Raw genomic sequence first — 27,513 nt, 5'->3', positions numbered from 1 at the left:
CTGACATACAAGGCCATGTCCAACCCGGAATTAATGGACATGCTCCACCTCAAAAAATCCAAATCCACCAGAGCCATGAGAGCAAGAGACTTAAACCTCAACACGGATATAAATAGGAAAGTGCTGGAGGGACAGATTCATCACCCAGAGATTTCCTACACTATGGAACAGAATCCCAGTCCATGTGAGGCAGAGCCCCTCACTGACTCTGTTCAAGAGAAATCTTGACGAGTGGATGGGAGATCGTAGGTTTACCCCGGGAATCATCTCTGTGTCACTGCTGGACAGAGGCACAGCAAACTAATGGGTATAGTATTCTCATCCTAAGGGGTGGTGAAAGCCACACACTCTGGCTAGGCTTATAAATGCACTAGGGCAGATAGCCTAGTATGAACCTATGAACCTATGAACAAACCTCGGTGTTAAGTCACAAAATGTTTTCTGGCTTTTACTCAGTATTACAACTACTAGCTGGCACTGCAATTCACTTACCACAACCACACTGCAAGTGGAGTTATACGCTTGAAGAACAAAGCTGAATATGTGAAGTTATGTCAGTACCCTGCTCAACTTGGTGCAAGACCTACAACTGTTCCTTGCAAAGAAGACAGCCACTTCTTGGAAAAACACGCTATAATATATTTACATCTACATCCATATGGCTAAAATCAATATTTTTTAAACTGTTCATTCTGATCCAAGCCAACATGGATTAACTACACAGACAACACAACAAACCTGTAATTTTGATTCTTGTGAACATAACCACTGGAGAAAGTTACTCACTTTGCTGACACGGTCATCATAAAGTGCTGCAGAAAACAGTCCCCGCAAAAGCTCCAACTGCCCCTATTTTAAAAAAACAAACAAGATAATACTGCACATTAACGTAAACTGTTCCACTCAAACAGCTATACATGAAAATCAAATGCAGTACTATTGGTTGCAAATCCACCTAAAACAAAGTTGTGAAAAAACTCACTACAATAGTACATCTGAAGGTACCTCATTCAGCAGTTTGTAATCACTGCCTTCTCACTCAAAAAAATTTCTCTGTAAATGCAACAATCTGCTTTCTCTTAGTTATTTCACTTACCTATCACCAAACTGGGTTTCCTTCCCTATTTTATTTATTTTATCCTTTGAATGTGTTAGTCCCACTAGGCTAGTAGCCCCCTTTCAAGGGAGACTGGAGGTAATATTTATAGTACTAGAAGAAATCTGGCCAGGGCATCTGGGAACTTCTCCTACTCTTGGTAGTAAGGAGGAGTTTGTTTGTTACAAATCCTGACTTCCTGTTCTTGCTCCAGGAGCAGAGGTGGCCTAGAGGAACAGGGAGAAAACATGGCTGCTGAGTCAAAGCATTTTGGAAGTGTAGTTTGTTGAAAATTGAGAGAAAAAAAAGGTAGAATCGCTACCAGAATTATTTTCAGGTGATGTGGGAGAGAGAAAATGTTGTTTGCTGATGGTGAGGAGATCGGGAAGGAGATGGAACTAAATGTAGTGCTGGAGCTGGATTCAGAAAAAAAATTCTAGAAAAACCTGTTTGAAGTGGTACAATCTGAAGAAGAAATGTGCTATTTCAACCCTCCAGTCAGGAGGGTTGCAGGATGAGTATATCTGGAAGAGCTAACTAACCAGAGTGAGCCGGAAAGTGGAGGTGCTGTATCATGGAGTGACATTATGGAAAGACTAGAAGAGGGAGAAAAGGAGAAGGAAAAGGTTCCAAGAAAAAAGTCCTATACTCAAATAGTGGAAGAAGGAATTAAGGAGAAGACAGAAATTAAGGAACTAAAGAAAAAAAGGTTGTTCGGGTGAGCAGTAAAAAAGAAAAAGGCCTGGACAGATATGAGGTATGGGACAATGTTACTGCACCTTTGGCAGTAAAAGCTGAAGAGGTAATAGCTTTCATTTTAATTAAAAAAAACTTTTTGTGGCTTGCTTTTGGAAACTGGTCAGGGCATGGAAAACTTTTTGGGGGCCTATGAAAAAAGAAAGCAGACTTTCAATGGTCAGAATATGTGCTACAAGCCTTTTTCAGGCAAACAAAATAATTTTGGTTCAGTTTAGAAATGAAGTGGAAGCAAAAGAACTGAGTGAGTATTTGTTAACAATATGTAAAAAAGTGTTGGATACTACTAAAATGTATGATGAAAGAGAATTATGGACTGGGGGTTGGGAATGTGGCTTAATTTTGAAAATAGAAAATGACAATGCAATGCACATACCTAGTATTTTTAATGCGCATGGCAATAGAGGTTTTGTAACGTACAGAGGACAATTAAAGACTTGTTATTAATTAAATGATCACTTTTTCCATAAACATGAATGTGACAAAAAAGATGTTATTTATATGGTCAGACAGACCACAAAGCAAAGAAACATGAAGTGAAATGCATGAAATGTGGTAATACAGGGCATTCATGGTCAGAATGTGAGGCAGAAATACAAGAAAATGAAAATGAAGACAAAATTATATAAGAAAAAAGATTTAGAAAATATTGTACAAGAGCACACAAGAAAAAATATACAAATTGTAATTAAATTTAAGGGGAAAGACAGAGAAGGAAAAAGAAAGTGGAAACAAATGGGGAAGAGTCAGAGTGGCAGACAATAAAAGGCAAGACAGATTCAACAGGAAAGAGGGTTAGGGAAAGAAAAAGAAAATATAAAAATATAATGGTTAAAGAAAATAAAAGTAAGGGATAAAATTATTTTAATAAGTATTCAATACAGCTGAAAAGCTTTGAATGTGAACAGTATGAAGAATGTTAAATGAAGAATTAATATTTTACAATGGTGTGCTGCACTAGATGCTCAAGTAATAGTGCTAGAAAACCTTAGAATATTAACAGAAGAAAAGTTGCAAACAGAAAAATTTTGGAATGGTAATGTTATTTGGAACACAGGCAAAGAAACGTGCTCAGGTGCATGTATATATTATGCTAAGGAAATATAAAAATATTAGAAATTACAATAGTAGAACTGAGCCGAATAATAATAGTGGAAACAAGATGGAACAAAATATGTGTATACACCAACAGCTTTACATGCATATGTAACCAAAAGAAACAATGCTTAAAAGTATACCTAATTATATCTGTACTAATATGGACATATTAATGACGGGGGGTTTAATTGTAATTTGAGAAATAAAAAGCATAGTCGTGATGCTAAAATGAGTGTAGAAAATAAAAATATGGGAAAATAAACGCTGGACTTACAAAAGAAATAAAAATTACGACAGAGATTGATTAGTTTTTGATATAATGTTTACAAAAATCCACAAAAAGGAATTAAATATACTGGGTTTTCTGATCATGTGGTGATTTGGTTAAAAATTCATAAAAATGATGAGTATATTAAAATAGGAAAAAGTATAAAAAGAGTAAAAAAAAAAAAAAAAAGTTAGAATCAGAAAAAAAGAAATTATAAAATCATGGCAACAGAATAATGGTATGATTTTTTTAATGAAAAATGAACAATTTGGTGGATTCAATTTAAAAAGAAATACAAAAAAGTATTTTTAGAATGCATAGAAAAGAAAAAATGGAACATAAAATATTAAGTCAAAAATATTTAAAGATTTAATAGAAAAGAAAACTTTGTTTTAAGCAAAAAAAAAGAATTACAGAGAAGAAATCAGGATAAGGTTAATAAATTACTGTATAAGCAATAATAATGTTTACAAGGAAGCACCATACTTGTGTATGACAGTAAAAGGAAAGTTGAGATAATTAAAAAATAAACAAGGGAAAAGTTAAAAAACAAGAAATATACAAAATAATTAAAGAATATTTATCAGATTTATATAGTAAAAAATAAGTTACCATAGAACAACCTTACAATGGCGAAAATTAAACAAGGAAGATAACGAATATTTAGAGAGAAACAAACGAGTTGAATGAGATCTTGAAAGATATTAATGTTAATTCAGCTACAGGTTTGGACAGAATTGAAAACAGTACGTATAAAGAGATGCATGACTGGCAAAAATGGCGTTTATAGAAGTAATGAAGGAATGGCTAGAAAAAGGAATTAAGTATAAAGAAATGTGTACAGCTGTGATAAAATTTATATTAAGGAAAGGAGATAAAGATGAAATAAAAATTTAGAGACCAATTACACTGAATAACACAGACTAAATTTTCATAAGAATAGTAACTAAAAGATTGCAATGTAAAACAGAAAGACTACTTGATCAGAATTTGTTTAGGAGAAAAGGGGAGTCAAGACTTACTGTGAAAAATAATGTAAGAAAAGTGGAAACAAAACCATGACCGGATGTTAGTAAGGCATATGATAATATTCAGTATAAAGCATTATGGGCTATTTTACAAGCATATAACATAAGTGAAAAATATTAGAATAAATCAATATATGAAAAGAATTATGTAAGGCTGAATGTAAATGGTTGGATTGGGGATAACTTGAAAATAGAGTGTGGTATAAAACAAGGATGTCCTGCAAGCAGTATGATCTTTGCTATAATCATGAACAAAGTAGTAATGGAAATGATTGGTTGGGAGGGTAGCCTAATGGTTAAGGTGTTCACCTTACAAACACAAGGTGCAGGGTTTGAGTCTCACAAGGAATAATTGGCTAGGCTTAAAATGGCTTGCAAAGGCAGTTAGCTTAGTACTAATCTATGAACCTATAAAGACTATGTGGCGTAACAGTTAAGGTGTTTACCTTAGAAGCACAAGGTGCAGGGTTTGATTCTCAAAGAGGGTAATTGGCTAGGCTTAAAAATGGTCCATGAGGGCAGCTAGCCTAGTAATAATCTATGAATCTATGAATAAAATGTCAAGTAAGGGAGGATAAAGAGTGATGGAGGAAATACAGTTACCAACACTGGTAATAAATTGTAGCAATAGCAAAAAATAAAGCCAGCATGGAAAAAATGAATGGAAAATTAAGTACACGGTTGAAGGAAACTGGTTTAAGCATAAATAGAGAGAAATGTAAAAGATTTGGGTATGGCGGTAGTATAGGGGTGTGGAAAATAATAACAGTACAGATATTTTAGGAATAGCATTTGGAAGTACAGAATACAGACATAAACAATGGGAAAAAAATAAAAGAAATCTAAGATGTGATTACATTCTGGAAGACATAGGTTCACACACAACACATTTAATAAACACCATAATAACAATACCTTATAAAAGCAAATGTTTCATAATACAAATGAAACTTGAAAAAGAAATTATGCAGATTTTTTTTTGGATATGAAAGATGAAAAAAGGGGACTGGAGTTGATTAACCCAATTGTGCATGCAGCAGCTTTATGTCTGTATAAAGTACTAAAAGGAATAATGAAAAAAATAGAAACTTGATAGAAACAAATGTATTGTAAACGTAGAGAAACTTGGGAAGAAATGGAAATGAAAAAAGAAGTAAAAGTGTTTTTAATGAAAAAATGAAAGAATTTTACAGCAAAATTGTATTGTGGAAATTAAAAAGAAGAATGTGATTGGAAAGAATAGATAATAATGGCATGTTAACATTGAGAGTTTTTTATTTGGTGGATCCATGGAAGAAGTCAGGAATAAGCAATAATGATGAGATTCAAAAATTATAAAGAAATTAAAGAATGAAATGATTTTTTTGTGAAGCTTGTCCATATGAAAATTACCAGTGAGGGTAAAAATGCCATACAAGAGAAAACAGAATACAATATGTAATAAATGTAAAGAATTGGAAACTACAGAACATATTTTTTTAAATGTGAGAGAATTCAAAAATTGTTGAAAGTAGTACGTAAACATGATTTGATTAAACTTATTTAAATTTTGAAATATTAAACATGGACATGACAGAGTATGGGTTTTACAGGACTAGAGCCAAGAATGAAGCAAATGAAATGGACAGAATCGTATTTTATGTTTCATGTGTCATATGGAATGAAAGCCTTAATGAAATCAAATACAACGGAAAATGGACTTCGACAAAAATATTGGACAAAATATGGTTTTCGTTGTAGGTTAAAGGTAGGAATACTTAAAATAGGAATATCAATGTACTGAATGATGTTAAAATATGTAAATATTGTAAATATGTAAATGTGAAAAATATGACTTGTATACTTCATTACAGGAGCACTTTTTGCTTCAGTTCCAAGTAGAGGTGGCCTGGAGAAACAGGAAGGCAGATGGAGAGAGGAGGAGGTAGAGTGGCAGGACAAATGGAGGAGAAAGCAAATATCGAGAGTGGAAAGTGTATGCTGGATTCTGAGGAGATGTTTGAAAGACATCTGTTTCATGGAGTTGAGTCAACAAATGATGGATGTATAATTACAATTCTCTAGCCGGAAGGGTTGCGGGATGATTTACTTAAAGAAATGGTTAAGAAGAGTGAGCCAGAAAGTGAAGGAGATGTTTCCTGGGGGGGAGGGGGCGGTCATTATGGAGAAAATACAAAAGGAGCATGAAGAGACAATTCTGAAGAACAGTGGCGAGAAGGAACAGAAAACATATGCAGAGAAAGTAAAAGAAGGCAAAAGTGGGTAGCAGAAAATAATGTGGAAAATGAAAAATGGAAGTACGTGGTACAGATTCAAAGTAAAGATGACAAAGAAATGGACACTTATGAAGTGTGGGACAATTTAATAGCTCCTTTGGGTGTAAAAGTACATGAGCTAACAGCATTTATTCCTATTAACAGAGACATTTTGTAACATTATAAAACTTTTCTTGGAGAATATGAAAAATTAAACACTGTACTCCATAGAATCTTTATGTAATAAAAGCATTTAACAGGGAAACAAAAAGAGAAAATTCATGTACAGTTTCTAACACATGTGGAAAGAGATGTTGAAAGGACGTTTGAAAACTTTATGTAAATTACTACTAGACACTGCAAACATTTATGACAAAAGTGGCTTACGGATTGGTGGATGGGATTGCAATATTGTGTTAAAAGAGAAAAAAATATATAAATATACCAAGCATGATACAAGTGGAAGGAACTGGGGAGTCATAAAATACTGGGGATAACCCAAAACAGTTTTTTTTTTGTTTTTGTGGAAAAGGACATTTGATAAGTAATTCACAAAAAGTGTTACATTTGTGGGGAAATGGAACATGATGCAAAAAATGTGAACTGAAATATTAAAAATGAAACAAAATTGGACATTTATGGATGGATTGCAAAAATGAAAATAAGAGTAAGGAAAAAGAAAGAATAAAATGAACAAAAGTTTAATAGTAGTAGAAATGACGAGAAAAAATAAAGCAGACAGAAGAAGGTTCCGCAATAAGTGATGAAGACAAATTGGGAGGTAGTAAAAGAAAAAAAAGAATTATGTTGGTAAAAGGGTAAAAGAAAATTTAAATGGGTATGTACAAAATAAATAAGAAAGGAATGGATGAAAAAATATACATACAGCTGACTGGGGGCTGGTATAATGGTTAAGGTAAACGACAACAAGTAGGAAACAATAAACTATACCATGGTGCAAAACAACAAAAGCCAGTCCAATAATGTATAAAAAATTTATTCTCTAGCGCCTCGGCCACAGTAAGCCTTCAAGGAGTAACACATGGCACATTTACAAGAATTTATATAGCATCAACTATTAACTTCAAACAATTTAACAATTAATTCATTAAAATCAATAAAATACATTACAAACAAAATTAAAGTGCATTTGCAACAAAGTTAAAGTGCATTTCCAACAAAATTAAAGTGCATTTCCAACAAAATTAAATTAAATACTTTTCCAACAGCACTCTGTACTCAAACCTTTAGGGATTAAAGTTTCATACTTTAAAATAAAAATAGTTTCCTTCTTTAAAAGAGCATTCTTCACCAAATTGTCATTTAACTCATTCACAAAAACCTGTTTCAAAATAGTTGCTGTTAACGTATCACATTTAATTTAATTTTGTTGGAAATGTGCTTTAATTTTGTTGCAAATGCACTTTTTAATTCTGTTTTTAATGTATTTTATTGATTTTAATGAATTAATTGTTAAATTGTTTGATTGAAGTTAATAGTTGATGCTATATAAATTCTTGTAAATGTGTCATGTGTTACTCCTTGAAGGCTTACTGTGGCCGAGGCGCTAGAGAATAATTTTTTTATACATTATTGGACTGGCTTTTGTTGTTTTGCATAACGATTAAGGTGTTTGACTCACAGACACAAGGTACAGTGTTTAGTACTCACTGTTTGGAGGGAAATTGGCTATGCATAGAATGGCCTATTAAGAAAGCTATCCAAGTAATTGGCTATGAACTTATGAAACCATGAATCTAAGGAAAAGGGAAAATGAAGTTCTTTCTGTAAATGTGAAAAGTAGTAAAAACACAGTAAGAAGAATAGGGATTTTGGAGCGGTGTAATACATGTGATGAACAGGCACACAGGAGATTACTAGGCTAACGGGCTCAAGTGTCCTTACAAGCCTTGCCAATACAATTTTACTCAATATATGGCCCCTACAAGCAACATGATAGCATGGATTTGTGCCTGTGCACTGAGTATCTTACAGACTGCCCCATCCATAAAGGACATAGGCACTACATCAGGTGTGAATTTGCAATTCTCCATCCATTGATTCAAACTGCATTTGAAGAGGGCTGGGGAAGGGCTCTGCTTAATGTGAATAGGAAGCTTGTTCCAAAGAAGGGCAAATCTCTGAGACACATATCTGTTTCTACCGCATGTTTTGTTTGAATCACTAAGTTTAGATCCCTAGATGGGGTGACTCCTTGTGCTGTTAGACTTGTGGATGTGTAGCAGCTCCATCAAGGCTGGATTTATGAGTATCATGTAGGCAAGGTATAGGTCACCCTTTAATAGTCGGTAGGAGACAGTAAATGAATAGGGCTTTTAGTCTATCCGCAAAGTTAATGTTGATTATACCCTCTATTTTCTTTGTGAGGAGCCTCTGAGAACTCCACCTGCTCTAAGTACCTAGTCAAGTACATGCCAAATGGTATTATTGGTCTAATGAGAGCAGAGTACAGTGGGACTACAATTTCTTTGGATCTGGATGCCATACCTTTACTTATAAGTTGTACCACATAAAAAGATTTAATCACTACTGTGGACACACAACTGTCAAAGTTCAGACTACTATCTGTGTACCTAGATCTCTTATCTCGGAGTCTACTCTAAGGGGTGTGCTACTGATTATGTAATTTGCAGGGGTATTTGACTTCCCAAAGGGTATGATAATGCATTTTTTTTGCATTTAAGTTTTAGGCCATGGTTCTGGCACCAATTATTTGTCTAATCAACACCCTCCTGAAGGATATCTATGTCACTGGGGGATTCAGTGATTGCCCCAGCTTATAGTCTTACAGTCGTCAGCAAGCTTGATCATCCAAAGGCCTTCCGCATTAGCCTTGCCTTCAGAGAAGAACATTCTGAAAAGGAGTGATCCCAGTACTAAGCCCTGTGGCACTCCGCTAGTAACTGGCCTCTTGCTGGAACTGGATTCACCCATTTTAACCATGTGCCCTGTCTGAGAGCCAACTGGCTATCCATCCAGTGACAAAGGGATGCCTAGTTTTGTGAGTTTATTTATAATAACCAAGTGGAGAATTGTGTCAAGTGCCTTGGCCAGGTCGAGGTAAGCAGTAAGTCCTGTTCTACCCTCATTCATGGCCTTAGTGATTTTCTCAAAGAAATCCACCAGATTCAGTAGGTATGACCTGCCCTTGACAAAGTCTAAGTGGGTCAGGTCCAGTATTTGGAGGTCTCATGTCATAATTTATCAGGTCCATGACTATTCTTTCCATGGCACTGCATACAAGACTAGTCAAACTTATGGGTCTGTAATTTCCTGGGTCAGTAGAAGGTCCCCCTTTATGCAGAGGGATGACTGTTGCTGTCCTCCATTCTATTGGGAAAAAGCCAGTCTGGAGGCTGTGGTTAAACAGAGATCCTAATGGGCCTGATAAGTCCTGATTTTAAGCTGTTTAAGAGGCAACTTAGTATACTGTCAGGCCCCAGTGAAGCCATGTTTTTAGTTTTAGAGAACTCAGAGGCAACCTGTTCTTTGGTGATAATTGGAAGTGGAGTGGTGGACGGTATTTTGGAGGGAAAAACTGGGGGTGACGGGGGAGGTGAATCTGAGCTGAATTTATCAGCCAGCAGATCTGCTTAGTCTTCTAGGTGAGTATAGGTGATGCCATCTACAATTAATTCTACACATTGTTGGGTGATGCCCTTAAGACTGCACTCACCCATACTTGTGAAAACCAGATCTAGGATATTTGTCCCCCTAGTGGAAGTGCAGACTAACTGCTCCAAGGCATTTGAATTTACAAAGTCATGAAATCTTTGGGCCTGCATATTAGTGGTCATGTATGCCTCTCAATTAATGGAGTAGTTAAAATCATCCATGAGTGGGGTATTGGGCTGGATGGTGAGAAAATCTAGTAACTTCAGGTATGATGTATGGATTTCCTGGTTCATAGTGGGGGACCTATAGCTAGCAAGAATACAGTAATGGATTTTTCCCATGGTTAGTCAGATATGGACTAGCTCAAGCATGTCATCTTGTTTGACCACCCCTGAGGTTTGCTTATCCTTTATGTGGATAACACCTCTACCTTTTGCTCTTTCATGTTCACTGGGTGGTTGGAATATATGAAAGACATTATAGCCATGCATTGCTAGAGTGCTTTCCATGGCTTTGAACCTTGTTTCAGTAACTGCACAGACGTCAGCATTCTCCAGGGTGAGGAGAGCTTCCAGGGAGTGCAATTTCTTGTTGAGTTTCCTAGCTTTGAACAGTCGCACCTTCAGCTTGTCTTGAGAAGCTTTTGTTATGTTTTAAGTTTTATCTTTTTGGCAATGCCTAAAAAAAGGCACTATAGAAGTGGATAATGTTTTGGCCAATGTCCGAAAGTCTAGAGGTGATGGGAGAAGACCACCCCTATAAAGAATTACGTAGTGGAATACTTAAATTCATATGGAAGAAGAAAGATAGATGACAATTAAAAAACTGGAGACCGATAGTAATGAGTAATGATTGCAATATCTGTATGAAAATACAAGAGAGATATGAAACTAAAATGGAAAATATTATGCAAGACAGTATATATGGTCTAAAGTGGAAGGGCTGTCAAGAATTATTAATGACAGAGAAATTGTGGATGATACTATGAATAGAAAAGAAGTGGAACTCATGATAACAGAAGATTAATAAGTAATTTGATGCATGTGGACATGAAATCTTATGGGCAATAATGAAAGGCTGTAATATAAGTGAGAAAGTTAGGAAATTATATATGTCAACGTACACTAATAAAGTAAAAATACTTTTAAGGGACTGGTTAAGCCAACAGGTACACACACAGGAAGAGTAGTGTAACACAGAGATGCCCAATATGTTGTATACACTTTGCATTAGTTATGAATGTGAGAGTATGTGAAATAATTTACAAAATGAAGGAGGTGGGGTACACAACACCTGAAGAGTTAAGAATTCCAGTTCTGTTAACGCATGCAGATAGCATTATAATAACTGCAAAAAAATTGGATAAAAGAAGTCATAATTCACACGAGTGTTTAGAAGTGATAGGGATGGCTTTAAATAAAGTGAAAAGTAAAGATTTAGGTGATGTAGCAGAGATAGGGGTATATATTTTACAATAAATGAAATTTCTGTGTCAGGTATAAAATTTGGGAATAAAGATGTAAGCAGAATTCAATGGAAACAGTAGAAATAAAACAAACCTGTCTTTTCCGTAGAACATATCAATTATCATTCAGAAAAAATGGCTTACTTGATAAATTCAGTACTGATGGGTAAAATGGTATACTTGGAAAGTGCATCTGTGCTGCCAACAGTATTTGAAAAGGAAATTATTGCAGATTTTTTTATTTACATGCAGTTCTAGATTAAACCCAGTGAAGAGGAGTTTTGTATGTAAACAAAAAGGAAAGAGTTTTAGGGTTAATAAACCCAGTGGTATATTCTGCTTCATTAAACTTGTACAAAATGTTAAAGTAGATAAATGAAATATATGAGAGATTAGTAGTGAAACTATATAAATGTAAGCATGATACATTTTGGAGTATGGTAGAAGAGAGCAAAAAAGAAGAGTGTATAAATGAAAAAATACAATGTTAGAGAAAAAATATCTTTATAGAAAATAAAAACTGATGATACAGAAAAATATAGGAAAGTATGATTGTTGAAGTAATCTAGTGCAATATATCCTCATCTAAAGATATGTCACTGTTTGAGGTATGTAGAGTGCAGTAAGACAGAGACTTTTGTGTTTTTTCTTTACAAGAATGTAATAAACCATTACTATATAAAACCATGGGAAAATTTAACAGATGAAAAAATTAAAGCTATAAAAGTAAAAAGCAAATGGGGTAAACAGAAAACAAAATGTCAAGATGTTTTTTTTTTGTGTGGAGACTGGTAATACACAAGTTGCCAGTAAAAGGAAATATAAAAAAATGTGATGGAATACATTTATATTTTTTGAACATATAAAAGAAGTAGATAAAACAAACATGGATATGAATAAGCATGGATATTATAAGTAAAGAATATATTAAAAGAACTGATAAAAAAGAACTGAAAGTTATTTTATGTCACATGGGTTATATTTAATGAAAGAATAAAATGAAATTATATTTAATGGTAAATGGATTTTAACAAACGTTATAAGTACAATCAGATGGTGGTTATGGCCAAATAAGTGGGGGCTCTAATAGGGATGACAATTTACTAGGATTGTAAAGAAAATTATGAACATATGTAAACAAATTTCTTTATCTGTATATTTGTACATATGTAAATATGTTGTAAATAAGAGTTATTTTTGCATATAAAGGACCCCTGCTCTTTTTGGTAGGTGCTGTGGGATCTTTTGCACCACCTGAGCTACCATCAACTCAAGCAGATGTGTCAGTTTAAGCTCTCATCCAAACGACGGTACATTCAGAAGTGCAGCACCCCATTATGCTGCACAGCAGTGTCAGCAATCAGTCTAACTGGGATGGGAATAGAACCCACAGCCCTGTGCACTAAAGGCGAGTGTACTACCCATTGTACTACTGACACTGTTATTTGGTTTTATTTACATGGGTAGACTGGGATGCAAAGGTCCACGTTTCAGCCACTACATCCATGATTTATTGTTAGAAGACAAACTGCATCATGACAATATTATGCAACTTTGTATAACACACAGCAAAATGATAATAGCATACAACCTTATGTGAAACATTGTGTTTAAAAGTATCAGAGACACTACATACACTGGGTCTTGTTCTGTCGACAGTTTTGCATGACTGTACCACCTCTACAGTATGCATGCGTGTATATGCACACACACACACACACACACACACACACACACACACACACACACACACACACACACACACACACACAGGAATATCTTCTAAAAGGGAAATAACTTACTTTGAATTTATCTCCAAGAAGCTTGTGAGCTATTTCTTCATCTTCATTCGCAGTTCTGCTACAGAACTGTGAAAAGAGATTCTGCCACCAGCCCTTGTCTTTTGCCTAGGAAAGAGGAAAACAAATACACGTAATTCGTTAAAGGGTATGTTCAGAAAACTTTTTATGATGTTATAGCCTGTTTTACATCTTGGTTAGATTAGATCAGTTGCAGACTTCCACAATGAACCAATAATTAATGGTCTAGTACCTATATCACAGCAGAGAAAAAAAAATGCACCCAGAAGAGGAAGGCACGTGTTACTTCCTAATTTTATTTTATTTTACCTTATCTTGCTTTTGTTTACAGAGTTTAGTGAAGAACCTCTTTTCAGCAGATGCCCCAAGAGAAAAACTCCAACATATTACAAACAATTTTAAACAGAGATTCACTAATGTACATGAACAGACACTAAGTAACATACATTAACAAATAATTGTGGGGATTGGACTAAAGGTAACTGACTAGCCAGTAGATCCAGTGAAGGACATAGGGCACTGGAATGTCTGTCAAGTTATGACAGAAGGGGAGCAAAAAGAAAGACACACAGATACACACCCACAAAGTAGTATGTACAGAGGAGCAAGATGCTTCCTCTAGAAAACTTCTAGAGTCCACTCCTTTCCACAAAGCCACCAAAGCAGCCAATGTTCTTGTGTAATGGGCTGTACCCCTCCCTGGAAGTGGATTATTGCAGGTAGTATAAAAAGTAATAAAAGGAAACAACCATCTAGAAATAGACAACTTTGTCACTGGTTGTCTTTTTTTTTCTTACCTTCATAGGAGTCAAATATCTGGTCAGCTTTCCTGAAATGTTGAGTTTTGTCTAGGTAGTACCTGAGCTGCGTGTGTATATCCAGACACTGAAGAATCCTCTCTCCCTTCTTTGGTTCAGGAAAGAAGACTGGGAGATTAATAGTCTGTCAAAGTAAACTCAAGATAATTTTAGGCATATAGGAAGAATTTGCCATCATATAAACCCTGACCTTGTGAAAAATGAGGTAGGACTGACTTACAATATGTGGTTTTAACTCAGATAATCACCTAGTAGATGTCAGAACAATGAGCAACACAGTTTTCTATGTTAACCTCAATTCAGCCTAATGAACTGGTTAAAATGGAGACAGAGTAAGCTTATCAAGCACAAAATTGATATCACAAGAATGAGCCATCTGTTTTCTAGGTGGATGATCCTTTTCAAAAACTGTATAATGGGAGATTTATTAGAAAGCAGGGTTCTAAGGGCAGACAAGCAGAAACAGGTGACAAATCTGCCTTGATAGAAGAGATGGCGTACGACAAACCAACAGACAGTAACTCATGTGAATATTCAAGAACCAGAGGCAGCTGGGGCCTAAAAAATGTCCTGTTCTTTCAGTGGCACCAACTAGAATTTTTTTTCACTTGCACATTCCAAGTTCTCTCACCTGCTTTTTAATAGTTATGCTGACCAGGAGGACTGTCCTTGTTTTTAGGAAGCTTTTTCCCCTTTTAGCATCTTTTCCACCATTTTAAAACCCTGATTATGGTCTCCTTGCTCTGTTTATTGGAAAAGGGGGCGGAGAAGGAGCGAAAATTAATACTTGGTCTGAAAAAAAAGGGGTTGAAAATTCTGAGTGAAGTCTTGATCTGGTCTTCCCCTTTCACTATACTTCTTAAGCACCAACAGCCAAACAAGAGTCCCTTTATCCAAGGAAGAATTTAAACTCTCAAATTTATCATCGGGAAGATTTTGAGAACAAAGGCAAGCAAATCTCTTCAAAACTGATCCAGAAGCAGCAAATCTAGAAGAATCAGTAGCATCATAAGCACACTTTAAAATATACTTAGCCACCTGAGAAACAGCTGTTACAGAAGCATTTAATAAATTCTTTACCTTAGAAGAAGGAAAGTTAATCATTAAATTCTGCATATTCTCAACAGAGACCAAAACTTTTAACACATGAACTTGGCAGTTTAAAATTATGAAAGTTACAGAAAATATATTTTCCCCAATTTATCCATTGTTTTTAGATCTGCCTAGCAGCAGCAGATTTAGAAAGAAATGACTGCTGTGTCTGCTTTATGATAAGAAACCAGGTACTTTGTCTGGGGCACTTTATATAAACCTTGTCAGACCTCTTGGGAGCAGGAGGCTGATCATCAGGAAGCCTAGATGCAATAGGAAAAATATATTCTAAAGCAGGCAATACAAGATGGCTAGGTGCAGCTTTCAGCATCTGTATCCATAACAAATCACAACACATTTTCTGAGCTACAGGATTGAAATACCTCTTCATGCAAGATACAATGTCAGTGAAAGAAATTTCTTCAGCATGAAGTCCGAGGTCAATGCAAATGCTGGGAAAAAGAAAACCTCAACTAAATCCCTTTCCCATGCAATGATTGCTGTTCCGATTGAAAAATGGTGTTAGAATGAGAAGGAACTCCTTTCTTTTTCTCGTTTGAAGATTCTTAAAGCAGAGAAAATGCAGAAAAAAGTTCCTTGGCAAATCTCAGTACATCTTCCCTTACAATGGAAACAGAAACAGGAGACTGGAAGTTTTTCTCACTAAACTCACACTCCCTGAACAAAGTCTTACCCTTGGGTACACTGAATCCAGCTTACACATCCTCATCTTGACCAAACGAAGACCCTTCATCTGCCCTCTCCCTCTGACACAGACATTAGTGGCTCTCCTTTCCCCACTAAGAGTGCCCATCCCACAGCCATAGAGGATGTGCCTGTTCATAGTCTTTGATGGCTTGGAAGGTTACAGCAATAGGACTTGGGAACAAAATGGGTGGACTAAGGAACAACAAGCAGTAACCCACCAATCACCAATGCAAATTAGAAGCTGATCAAACCGTTAAAGACTCCTTCAGCAACTTTTTTTCTTTGCTTGTGCCAGGGAAGGTGCAACAGTGGAGACCAAAGGCTTTTTTTTTTTTTTCTTCCATCAGTAATCCAGGACAGAGACTTGAAGCACATGTAGTGGAGACTGGTTGAGACAGCAACATGAATGGTGGTTCTGTGGCAAGAAAACCAATGAAAGTCCCCCCCACAAGTACAATATCCTGTTCCAAGCTTAAAACATGTTAAAATCTGAAAAAGTTTTTAGTCAAAATACAAACTTTTCACACAAACACCAACATTCCAACTCTCTACAAATATAAAGACTGTCCAAATCATATTGCTTCTTAGCAAAAAAAAAAGTTGTCTTACCATAACATTTCATCTGTGTTGTCGATCTTCACTTAAAACAAAAAAGAACGTCAACCACAGTGCAGTTGGAGTCAGCAATAAGGCACAAACCAGGAACTGAAGCAAATAAGTTTAATCCACAAAACGCAATGACTATCTTCACTTATCCTTGACTGTGGGTTCAGTTCTGAATCTCGGAACGGACTCTGCTGTTATTCCAGCTGGCTCCCTCCAAAAACTCTTTTGAGCTAAGCTCTACCCATAATGCTCCTCTTAAAATTACCTCAGATAGAGTTTGCATACAATAGTGACAGACATGAAATAGACCAGAGACCATATCTGCATTTCTAAAAACGGAAATCTAATCTTTTGGAAAAGATCTGATCCACCACGAAGCTGAAGGGCAGGGGGATGGAGGGTGGGAATGTCAAGGATAAGTGATCGACAACACAGATGGAACATTATGGTAAGACAACTTCTTTATCTAATGTTGTTAATCCTTGATTGTGGGACAGAGTCCCCAGCTTCCCAAATCTTGGGAGGTCTCACGGAAGAATATTCCTGGGCACTATCAAGCCAAATAATGCTCATCTCCCAGGGACCAGACCTAGCTTGTAATGAATAATAAACGTTGAGGAAATGCCCATGTAGCCTCTGCATAAACATTGTCTATAGAAGCTCTAGCGTGAAAAACTGCAAGTGGCTACTGCTCTTGTTGAATGTGCTTTAAATAGGCCCTGGTAGTTGCAGTTTCATTTTGTTATAAACTAAAGTTATACAGTCCCCAAGCCATTTAGGGACAGTAACTTTAGAAACTGTTTTTTCCATAGCAAGTGAAGAAAAGGAAACCAACAACAGATCTGATTTCCTTTGTTCTGTGAAGTTAAAAATGTAATTGCCTATGCACATCTAGTAAATGTGGACAATACTCACCTTTATTTGAAAAGTTGGGAAAGAAAGCTGGGAGTTGCATAGTCTGGTTAATATTTCGGATACTATCTTTGGTAAAAAGGAAAGATTTGTTCGGCAAGGAGACCCTGACTTTATGAAAAATTAGATAGGGAGGTTTGCAAGATAAGGCTTGTATCTCAGATATCCTCCTGGCAGAAGTAAAAGCTATCAAGAATAAAGTTTTCCAGGACAAGAACTTCAGATCGCAATTTGCAGAAGGTTCAAACGGGGAATGAATTAGAGACTGAAGTACCAGATTCAAGTCCCAAGGTGCAGAGGGTTCTTTATATGGAGGTCTGGGCATTAAAGTTCCTTTCAGAAAGTCTTTACAAAGTTTGTGGGACATTAATGAAGCACCATTTAAACCAGTATGAAAGTTAGAAATTTCTGCTAGATGCACTCGAATAGTCGAGGCAGATGCTCCTGCTTCAAAAAGAAATGTCAAGAATTCCAGGACTATCGGCTGGCGCTGAATATGGGTTAAGGTTAATCTCAGACACCCATTTAGAAATTTTTTGCCACTTGTTAAAGTAAAATCTCCTATTTGAAAGTTTGTGGTAGGCCAGAACGATTCATTGAATTGGGGAAGTGAGAGAAGAATGCCTGGCAATCATCGGAACTGGAAAAGCCAATCTGTGAGCTTGAAATTTTGAAGATTCAGATGAACTAGTCCGTCCTGATGGGACAATAGGTCTGGAGCTGGGTCCAGTGTCCAAGGTTTCCAAATTAGATGAGGCCAAAAAAAAAAGGAAAATATATCTGTCGAAGCCAGAATGGAGCAATGAGAATTATTCTGTTCTTCAACCTGTTGGCTTTCTTTAGAAACTGGAATATTAAAGGAAATCGAGGGAAATGCATAGAGTAGACCAGGAGGGCCAATCGTGCATCTCTTTGTGACTCCCCTGGAGGGAGAACAGGGCAAAGTAACTGCTGCACTTGTTGTTCTGGGGGGATGCAAATAGATAGCAGGGCTGGCCCCAGTGGCGGAATATTTTTTCTGCTACCAATGGATTGAGAGACCACTAGTGAGGCATTAGGATACACCTGCTCAATTTGTCCACAATCACTTTGGAGCTCCTCAGAATACGCTTTGCAATTAGAAAGCAGTCGAACAAAATCGCTCATTGCCATATACTGTGAGACTTTCTTGACAAAGAGGATAAGATCTGGATCCCCCTTGCTTGTTGATGTACCAGACTACTGACCTGTCCGTTTGACTCGCAATCGTTCCCAAGGGGAGGGTTTCTTGGAATGCTTGCAATGTTAAAAACACCGCCCTCATATCTAGAACATTGATATGCAAATTGGCCTCCAGCTGGGATCAAGTGCCTTGGACTGTCTTTCTCGCATAATGCCCTCCCACCACCCTATCTGGGACACATCTATGGTCACTATGGCTTGGGGTTGAGGAATGAGAAAGGGTTTGCCTGACAAATTCTGTTGGAATGAAGCCACCAACTCAATTCTCACTTGCATAAATTGGTGATCATTATCAGGTGGGTCACTGGTTGATGTAATAAGGACCATTCGGACACCAGCAGCCGTTGAAGAATCCACATGTGATATCTCACAAGCAGAACTGAAGTGATGGAAGCTGCCATTGATCCTAGTGTTTGTAGCAACAGTCTTGCAGTCACCTTTTTGTTGCGAATAATTTGGCTAACTTGAGAGTTTATTCTTTGAAGTTTTTCTAAAGGAAGAGATGTGATGTCTGTGTTTGTGTCTAGCGTTGCTTCTATGAATTCTAACTGCTGTGTCAGCCCTAAGTGGGACTTTTTGTAGTTTATAGCGATTCACAGCAAGGTACATGTTTGAATAACGTAGTTTCTTGCCTGTAATAGTAGATGCCTGGTAGTGAGGAGCCAGTTGTCTAGGTATGGAAACGCATGGAATCCTAGCAGTCTGAAGTGAGCTGCTACCATTGCCATGCATTTGGTGAGCACCCTGGGGGCTGTGGTGAGACCAAAGGGCAGGGTTCTGAATTGGTAATGACCGACTCCCAGACGGAAGTGCAGGAATCTTCTGAATTGCTTGTCCACTTTTATGTGATTATACGCATCCTGAATATCTACTGAACACATCCAATCATCGTTTCCTAAGAATGGTAGTATAGACTGAAACGTGACCATCTGGAATTTGGTTTGCTGAACGGACTTGCTCAACTGGATGACATCCAAAATCCATCTCTAGTCCCCTGTTTTCTTTGGCACTAAAAAGAACCTTGAGTAATATCCAGATCCTATATTGTCTGGTGGGACTGCCTGGATGACTCTCTTGACGAGCAGTTTTTGAATTTCTAAGAATGCTGCATTCCCGTGACTGGGTGGAACATCCAAGATTCTTTTCAATTATTCCTGGGGTCTTCTGAGAAGGAGATATTGTAACCTTTGGTTATAATTCTCTGCACCCTTAGCCAGGCAGATTGGTGTGGAGATGATAGTCCCCAGACTACCTCCAGAGGATGGCAATTGGGCCTCCTTTCAGAAGCGCCAATAGGAGTTACCATGGAAAGAATCCCCGGAATCCTGATTTTGCGGGCCACCTCTGCTTCGTGTGTGGTATCTTCCATTTTTACTCCCCACTCTGCCCTGGGAAAGTCATTGCCATGCGAGTCCTGGAAAGGCACTTTGGCCTTCTTGAACCACAGCGTCCCACTTCTCTGGTTCCTGGAAAAAGACAGTTGAGGAGTAGAAATGTGTATCCCCACGGCAGGAAAAAAAAAAAGTCCATCTTTCCACATCTGGCCAGGGACCAAAAAGGGATGTTCCGTCAACAGGCAGCACTGATGAAAAATGACTTAAATGGCACCACGAATTCACATAAGCACATCCAGGTGTGTTTTCTGATGGCTATGCCTGAACCCGCTGCCCTCTTCGTCCCTTCGGCAGCATGCCCAATTAGCCTCATGGATGAGATGGAAATATAATCTAGGGTTGCCAGCTGAGAAGTTACTTTGTCTCCAACTCCTTCAGCTACTGCTCCTGTCTCTTTTATCAGATCTTGAAGTTTCGTGAAAGGTGCCATGTAATTCAAGGACCTTAGTGTGAAGGTCGAAGTGCATATGCACTTCCCAAAACTATCCATTGTCCTGGACTTTATTAGGAGGATGAGTAACAGGACTTTCCTCAGCAAGCTCCTTCTTGGTGGCTGCTGTTATCACCATGGCATCTACTGGTATTCCCTTCACCCAATGCTGCTGATCCTGAGGGGCTGACAGAATCCGGTCTGGTCTCTTTGGGATTGGCTCTACAGAATCAGGTATTTTCCAAGCCCACTGAGCAGTCAATTTAATGAGACTGTCAGTGGGAAGAGAGATCTTAGAGGTAGAGGGTCGGGCACAAAAAGCCTCCAGGTATACAGATTCCTCCAAGGAAAGCTGGAGGGATGTCCAGCCACCCTTCTGTTTTAGAATCTCTAGAATGTCTCCAAAGGAGACATCCTCCTGGGTGACTTTGGGGAACTTTCCCCTTCATCCAGATTGGTATCTTCATTGTAAGACTCTTCGGGGAGTCCAACTGCTTTATCTTGCAGTTTCTCTTCATGAGTACCTCTTCAGTGGGATGGGCTGCAGCGGTATTCGAAGAGGACATTACCACCATGTTTAGATCCCGTGTCTTCTGTACCCACTGTCCCAGGGTAGAGACTGGAGAAATCTCCAGTAGAGTGGAAGGACAGGATGTCTGGTCCGATAAAAAGAGGCACAGACTCTTTGCCCGCATTGGACAAGGCCCTCCCCATGGCCTTGGAAGGCAGGAACCCCCATAGCAGAATGGGAGCCCAGAACCAAAGTAGATTCATTAGGAACAGTGGTCCCGCCCTGTACCGACGAGGCCAGCTCTGAAGCCAAAGCCAGTGTAGACCTTAACATGTGCCAATGCCCTGAGGAGCATAGATGTCTCTGAAAACACCAGAGTGGAACCATGGCCCTGGGAAAGTACAGTTTTGTACCTACCATAAATGTAGATGTCCGATAGGTATGCATCTGCAGTCATCACATATGGGATTGTCCTGCCTCAGGCAGCCCTTCGGTCGGCCGGATTCCAAAGTCTGGGTCTGGCCTCGGCTGATGTCGCACTTTCCCCGACGTCAGAGCGTCTGGGGTATAAAAGCATCAGCCGACGCCATTTTCCTCAGTTTTTCTTGCCCCAGATGCCAGGTGCCCTCTAAGGAAGGCTAAAATTTGGAGATATGCATTGTAAAAACAAATCCAAACATGCACAGTACTATAAAAACAAATACACCATAATAGATCCCCCCAGCTAGCTATAAGAGGGGTAAGTACCCAAGAAGTGTACCACAGAGGGGAAGGAGGGAGGGTAAACCTGACTGCAGATGCATACCTATCGGACATCTACATTTATGGTAGGTACAAAACTGTACTATGTCCTTCAAGGATGCATCTGCAGTCATCACATATGGGTAGAATACCATAGCCAATCTGGGGGTGGAGGTACTAAGTAAAGGATGGTGTAGCTAAGATACCCTGCAGGACTGCCGTAGCAAAGCCTGCTCTGGATCTGGAGTATAAAGGTAAATTGTAATGCTTGGCAAATGTATGCACGGAGCTCCATGTAGCAGCTTCTAAAATGTCCTTGGTAGCCACCCTCTTAGGAAGGCTGTGGTGGTGGCTGTGGCTCTCGTGGAATGAGGTCTAATGTCAGCTGGCACAGTTTTTCCATGAAAGCAGTAACAAAAATGAATGCAATTTCCTATCCATTTTGAAATTGTCTGTTTGGAAATTGCTTTTCCTTGTGCCCCAGCAGCATATGCTACAAACAGCTGGTCAGTCTTTCTGTAACTTTTAGTTCTGTCCAAGTAGTAGCACAACTGTCTGTGTATGTCCAGGTTGTGCAGAAGTTTCTCCCCTTTATTTTGTGGTTGTGGGAAGAATGTAGGCAAGTGAATAGCTTGGTTCAAAGATACCCTGGATACCACCTTTGGCATAAATGTAGAATTGGTTCTCAATGAAACTCTGTCCTGATGAAAGATAAGAAATGGCTGTACTGCCATTAGAGCTTGTAACTCAGATACTCTTCTTGCTGAGGTTATGGCCAGAAGGAAGGCAGTTTTCCAAGACAGAAACTGTAGATCTGCAGATGCTGCTGGTTCAAAGGGAGGAAGTGTTAGTTTTTCCAACACGAAGTTAAGGTCCCAAGTACGTAGATGTGGTTTCCTGGGAGGATTGATGTTTTTGATTCCCCTTAGAAACTGTCTCAGGAGAGGATGAGAGAAGACAGGTGGATTAACATTGTATCCTGCTGAAATTGCTGAGGCATGTATCTTAATGGAAGAGTAAGACAGGCCGTTGTGGAACAATTCTGCCAAATATTCCAGTATATGTGCCATGTTCATCACTGTCACATCTAGGCCCTTTGTTGTGTTCCAAGTGTGAAATCTTTTCCATTTTGCTGAATATGCCTTCCTTGTGGAAGGCCGTCGAGCTTCCATAATAATATCTTTCACTCTCTGGGATAGCTTATCCTGAGGAGGAGTCATGGTATTTTCCAGGCAGTTAGCTGCAAGGTTTTCAGGTTGGAATGCAGAGTCTTGAAATTGTGCTGTGTCAGCAGAAGTGGCCATAGGGGGAGAGGCCACGGTTTCGTCTGTGACATGCTCTTTAACAGTGGGTACCAGTGCTGTCTTGGCCAATTTGGAGCTATCAGAATCACTCTGGGCTGCTCTGTCCTGATCTTCAGTAAGACCTTGGTCATTAATGGGAAGAGGTGGAAAAGCATACACTGTTAGAGCTTTCCAGCTGAAAGAGAGAGCGTCCACTTTCCATGCTTGTGGGTGGTATGTCCTTGAGCAGAATTTCTTCAGTTGATGATTGTGGGGGGAGGCGAACAGATCTATTTCCGGCCTTCCCCATGATTGTGTTATGAGTAAGAAGATGTCTGGGTGCAGCATCCATTCGTGTGCATCCATGGTATTTCTGCTTAAGCTGTCTGCCAGTATATTGTCTTTCCCCGGCACGAACTGGGACTGCAGCTGTATATTGAGTTTCAAGGAAAGTTCCCATAGATTCATTGCCAGTCTGCAAAGAGGGTAGGAATGGGTGCCTCCTTGCTTGTTTATGTACCACATAACTGTGGTGTTGTCTGTCCTTATGAGTAGGTGGCCTTGATGAAGAAAAAGTTTGAAGGCCTCGATTGCTTGTATCACTGCCAGCATTTCCTTTTGGTTTATGTGCATGCGCAGCTCTCTTTGTGACCATAGTCCTTGAATACATCTGCCCTCCATGTGTGCTCCCCAACCTTGGTCTGAAGCGTCCATAGTGATGGTTTGGTTGGCTCTTGGCTTGCTGAAGGGCAACCCACTGTTCGACTGGCAGGCTTGAGCCCACCACAGAAATTTCTTTTGGAGGCATGGAATGAGTGGGATCAAAGTTTCTAAGCTGTGACTATGCTGAGTCCATAAACTCCTTAGGTACCATTGTAATTTTCTCATATGCATCCTTGCTTGTGGGATCAGAAGAATGCAAGATGCCATGTAACCCAGGGCCTGCAGGATTTTCCTTGCAGTCAGCTGAGTTTGTCTTGTCAGATTCTTGAAGTAATCCGGTAGTTGTTTTTCTTCTGTGAGAAAGGCCATTTGGGTGGTTGTGTCTAGATCTGCACCCAGAAAAGTTATTCTTTGGGATGGAACAAGTCTTGATTTGTGGATGTTGACTGTATATCCCAAGGCCTGCAGTAGGTGGATGGCATAATCCAAGTCCTTTAACAAAGTTTGCTTGCTGTCCGCTTGTATAAGGCAGTCATCCAGATATGGGTAGATTTGAATCCCCTGAAGTCTGCAGTGTGCAATTACTGATGCCAGGCATTTAGTGAATACTCTGGGCGCAGTAGATAAGCCAAAGGGCAATGCTGAGAATTGATAATGCTCTGACCCTGCAAGAAATCTGAGGTGTCTTCTGCAACTTTGTCTGAAAGGGACATGCAGGTATGCCTCCTTGAGGTCTAGAGTCACCAGCCAAGACCCCTTGCCCAGCATGGGAAGGAGTTGCTGTAGAGTCAGCATTTTGAATTTTGGCACAATGAGGTAAGTATTCAGTGCAGACAAGTCGAGAATAGGCCTCCATTGATTTTCTTTTCTTGGAACAAGGAATAATCTGGAGTAAAATCCTTGGCCTTGTTCTGAAAGAGGTACCTTTTCTATAGCTTTCATTTGTATTAAGTTGGAAATTTGTTTCAAAGCCTCTGCCCTCTGATTTGGTGGCAGGTCTGGCATGCCTTTTCTTTTTGGCAATGTGTGGAAATGGAACCTGTATCCTTTGTCTATTATTTGCAGTGTCCATGGGACCCTTGTAATGCTGTGCCAATTTTTTGATAATAAAGAAAGCTTTCCGCCCAAAGGTGCTTCTAATTGAGCCCTGGTCGGCGGAGTCAAAACAAAGTCATTGAGTCTGTCCTGGTGTAGCAGTTGTAGTTCCTGCACTACCTCTCTGGTTGGGAGGCTGCCACTGACGGCCTCTGCAGAAGCCTCTAGCTTGCCCTCTACCTCTGGCACGCCTATTCCTGCCTCTCTGAGATCTGTCTGAGTCCGGAAAGGACCAATTCTTAGTAGGCCAATTTCTGCTGAATCTCGGTGGTTGGACTTGCAGAAAGTCTTTGACTGTTTGCACAGATTTTGCCTTTTCTTCAAATTTCTTTAAGACCTCTTGAGCCGTGGAACCAAATAATTTTTGCTTTTCCATAGGAGCATCCAAAAGCTTAGCTTTAACATGGTCTGGCAGAGATTGTTCCTTCAGCCAGGCATGCCTACGTATGACTGCACCTGTCATAGCTGACCTACATGAAGCTTCCAATGCATCATAACCACACTGCAAGAAATGGTTACTAACCTGCTGGGAGTTATGTACCAGATCCTGAAGGGATTTGCGATCAAGGGGTTCAGAAGAAGACAGTTTCTTATGCAATTCATCTAACAAATACTCTTGGTACTGTATCATATGAAATTGACAATTTAATGCCCTCATGGAAAGAGTTGCAGAAATATACACTTTCTTACCCCATCTCTCTAAAGCTCTGGACTCCCTCTCAGAGGGTAGAGGATTCCTAGCAGTGGCAGCTGCAACCCCTTTTGGGCCCTGGGAAATAGTTTCTGGATCAGCAGGGTGGGCCTTATACAGGTGTAGATGTGAGTCCGGGACCCTGTAGTACCTATCAGGTTTGGCAGGAGCCGGAGGGAGAGAGTCAGGGGCTGTACTAGCATCAGAGTACACATCATCAATAACATTCAAAACAGGAGGTATAGCTAAAGGCCTATGCTGAGTTAAATGTAAAAAGGTCCTTAATCTCTTTCTAGAATCTGAGAATTCCTGACCCTGCCATTGAAAATGTTCTCTCATCGAGTGTAATGTCTCTCCAAAGGCAAACTCTTCAGGAGGGGAGGCCGAGGGAATAGATTCTTCAGCATCAGAATCCTCGTAGGCCGAATAAGCCTCCTCCTGGTGGTCTGACAGAGTAGAGCCATCAGTGGACTCATCTGAGGAGTGGGGGTCAGAGGGCTCAACCCTGGGCCTTTTGTCTGGAGGTGGTTGAGAGCCCCTGTCCGGATGAGGTTGAGAACCTCTAATTAAGGAGATAAGATCCTCTGCTAAGCTAAGAATCTGTGAGCCAGTAGAAGGTCTCTGAGAGGTAACCTTGGGAGGTAAAGCTTTAGTAAGTTTAGCAGCTTTAGCCCTAGAGAAAGCCTTAATGGACATGGATGCAGGCGGTCTGGCTGCACCACGTGCAGGAGTAGACTTGTCTAAAGGAATGGTGTCGGAAGTTTCCTGGACACCAGTTTCAGAAGGTAATTCAATAACCGACTCGGCCGGGGCCAAGGTAGTCGGTTGTGCGGTTTCGGTAATTGGAAGTTCCAAGGACTCGGTTTCAGCCGAGACCGAGACACTCGCGGTAGGCCTGACTGTGGTTTCAGCAGAAACTGCGGCCCGCGTGTGTCGGTCCTTGTCCTTCCGTTTCTTAACGGAATGCGAAGTCGAAGTCTCCGACGGCATCTTGTAAGCAAAACTAGCCCCAAAGAATTCCTCTGCAAACTCCGACCGACGTCTAAGAGTTCGTCGGTTGAAGGAAGTACAGGCTGAACAGGCCGAGATGTCGTGGTCTGGGCCTAGGCAGGGGAGGCAGTAAGAGTGGAAATCCTTATGAGGTATTTGTTTCCCACAAGTTAAACAATTATTAACTTTATCTGACATCGGCTGAGGCAAGAAAGAGTCCCCAACGGGGTACTTAGCTTTTTCGAAGTCTTTGGTAGCTGAATCACAGGAGCTGGCCGACCGGCACTTGCGAACCGCTTCTGCTTCGGGCACCACGTGGCAAGAAAGACTGGTGGAAAATGGCATCGGCTGATGCTTTTATACCCCAGATGCTCTGATGTCGGGGAACGTGCGACATCAGCCGAGGCCAGACCCAGACTTTGGAATCCGGCCGACCGAAGGGCTGCCTGAGGCAGGACAACCCCATATGTGATGACTGCAGATGCATCCTTGAAGGACATCTGGCAACAAAGCCCTGATCTCGGGACATCTCTGGATCTGACAGCACTGAAGAACTCAAGGCAGTTATCGGTGCTGGAGAAGAAATTCTGACCGGCACCAATGCAGTTGAAGCCGGGAAAGTCGGCACCGGGAACCCCAAATGCTCAGCTGGAGTTAGAGGAGGAATAAAAACTTGTGTGGTAATTCCCAAGGTTCCAGAGCTACAAATGCTAAGAACTGAAGAAAAGAAGGTAATCCTCTCGCCACCAGGAGCTGGTCCACCAATCTCATGATGTCAGATTCTGTTAGCCTGGACCGAAGAAGCCTTCAGAGATCTGGGAGAAAGTTTTGCCAAGAAAGAACTTTAAGGACGGTCAAGGAAGGGGTTTACAGATGGAGAGTATCTTGTACGGCAGCTGACCTTAAAGGAAAATTTCTTCAGTTCCGAGACAGAGG

At 39.5% G+C, this 27,513-nt stretch overlaps 1 protein-coding gene across 1 annotated transcript in view; it reads right to left on the bottom strand.

Annotated features, from left to right (window-relative positions):
• The window catches only part of SMYD5 (SMYD family member 5), a 323,990-nt gene that overhangs the window by 226,760 nt on the left and 69,717 nt on the right, over window positions 1–27,513 (bottom strand). The window contains exons 6-7 of the mRNA XM_044064454.1: window positions 13,405–13,509; window positions 787–849 (exon numbers count right to left, since the gene is read on the bottom strand). Of these exons, the coding sequence (XP_043920389.1) occupies window positions 787–849; window positions 13,405–13,509 (168 nt within the window). The remainder of the gene's footprint in view (window positions 1–786; window positions 850–13,404; window positions 13,510–27,513) is intronic.

Source organism: Protopterus annectens, chromosome 2.part2 (genome assembly GCF_019279795.1).
Source record: "Protopterus annectens isolate FY-2018-M chromosome 2.part2, PAN1.0, whole genome shotgun sequence".
Lineage (NCBI taxonomy): Eukaryota > Metazoa > Chordata > Ceratodontiformes > Protopteridae > Protopterus > Protopterus annectens.
The sequence above is the reverse complement of the archived record's forward strand: the minus strand, read 5'-3'. Positions and strand labels throughout refer to the sequence as shown.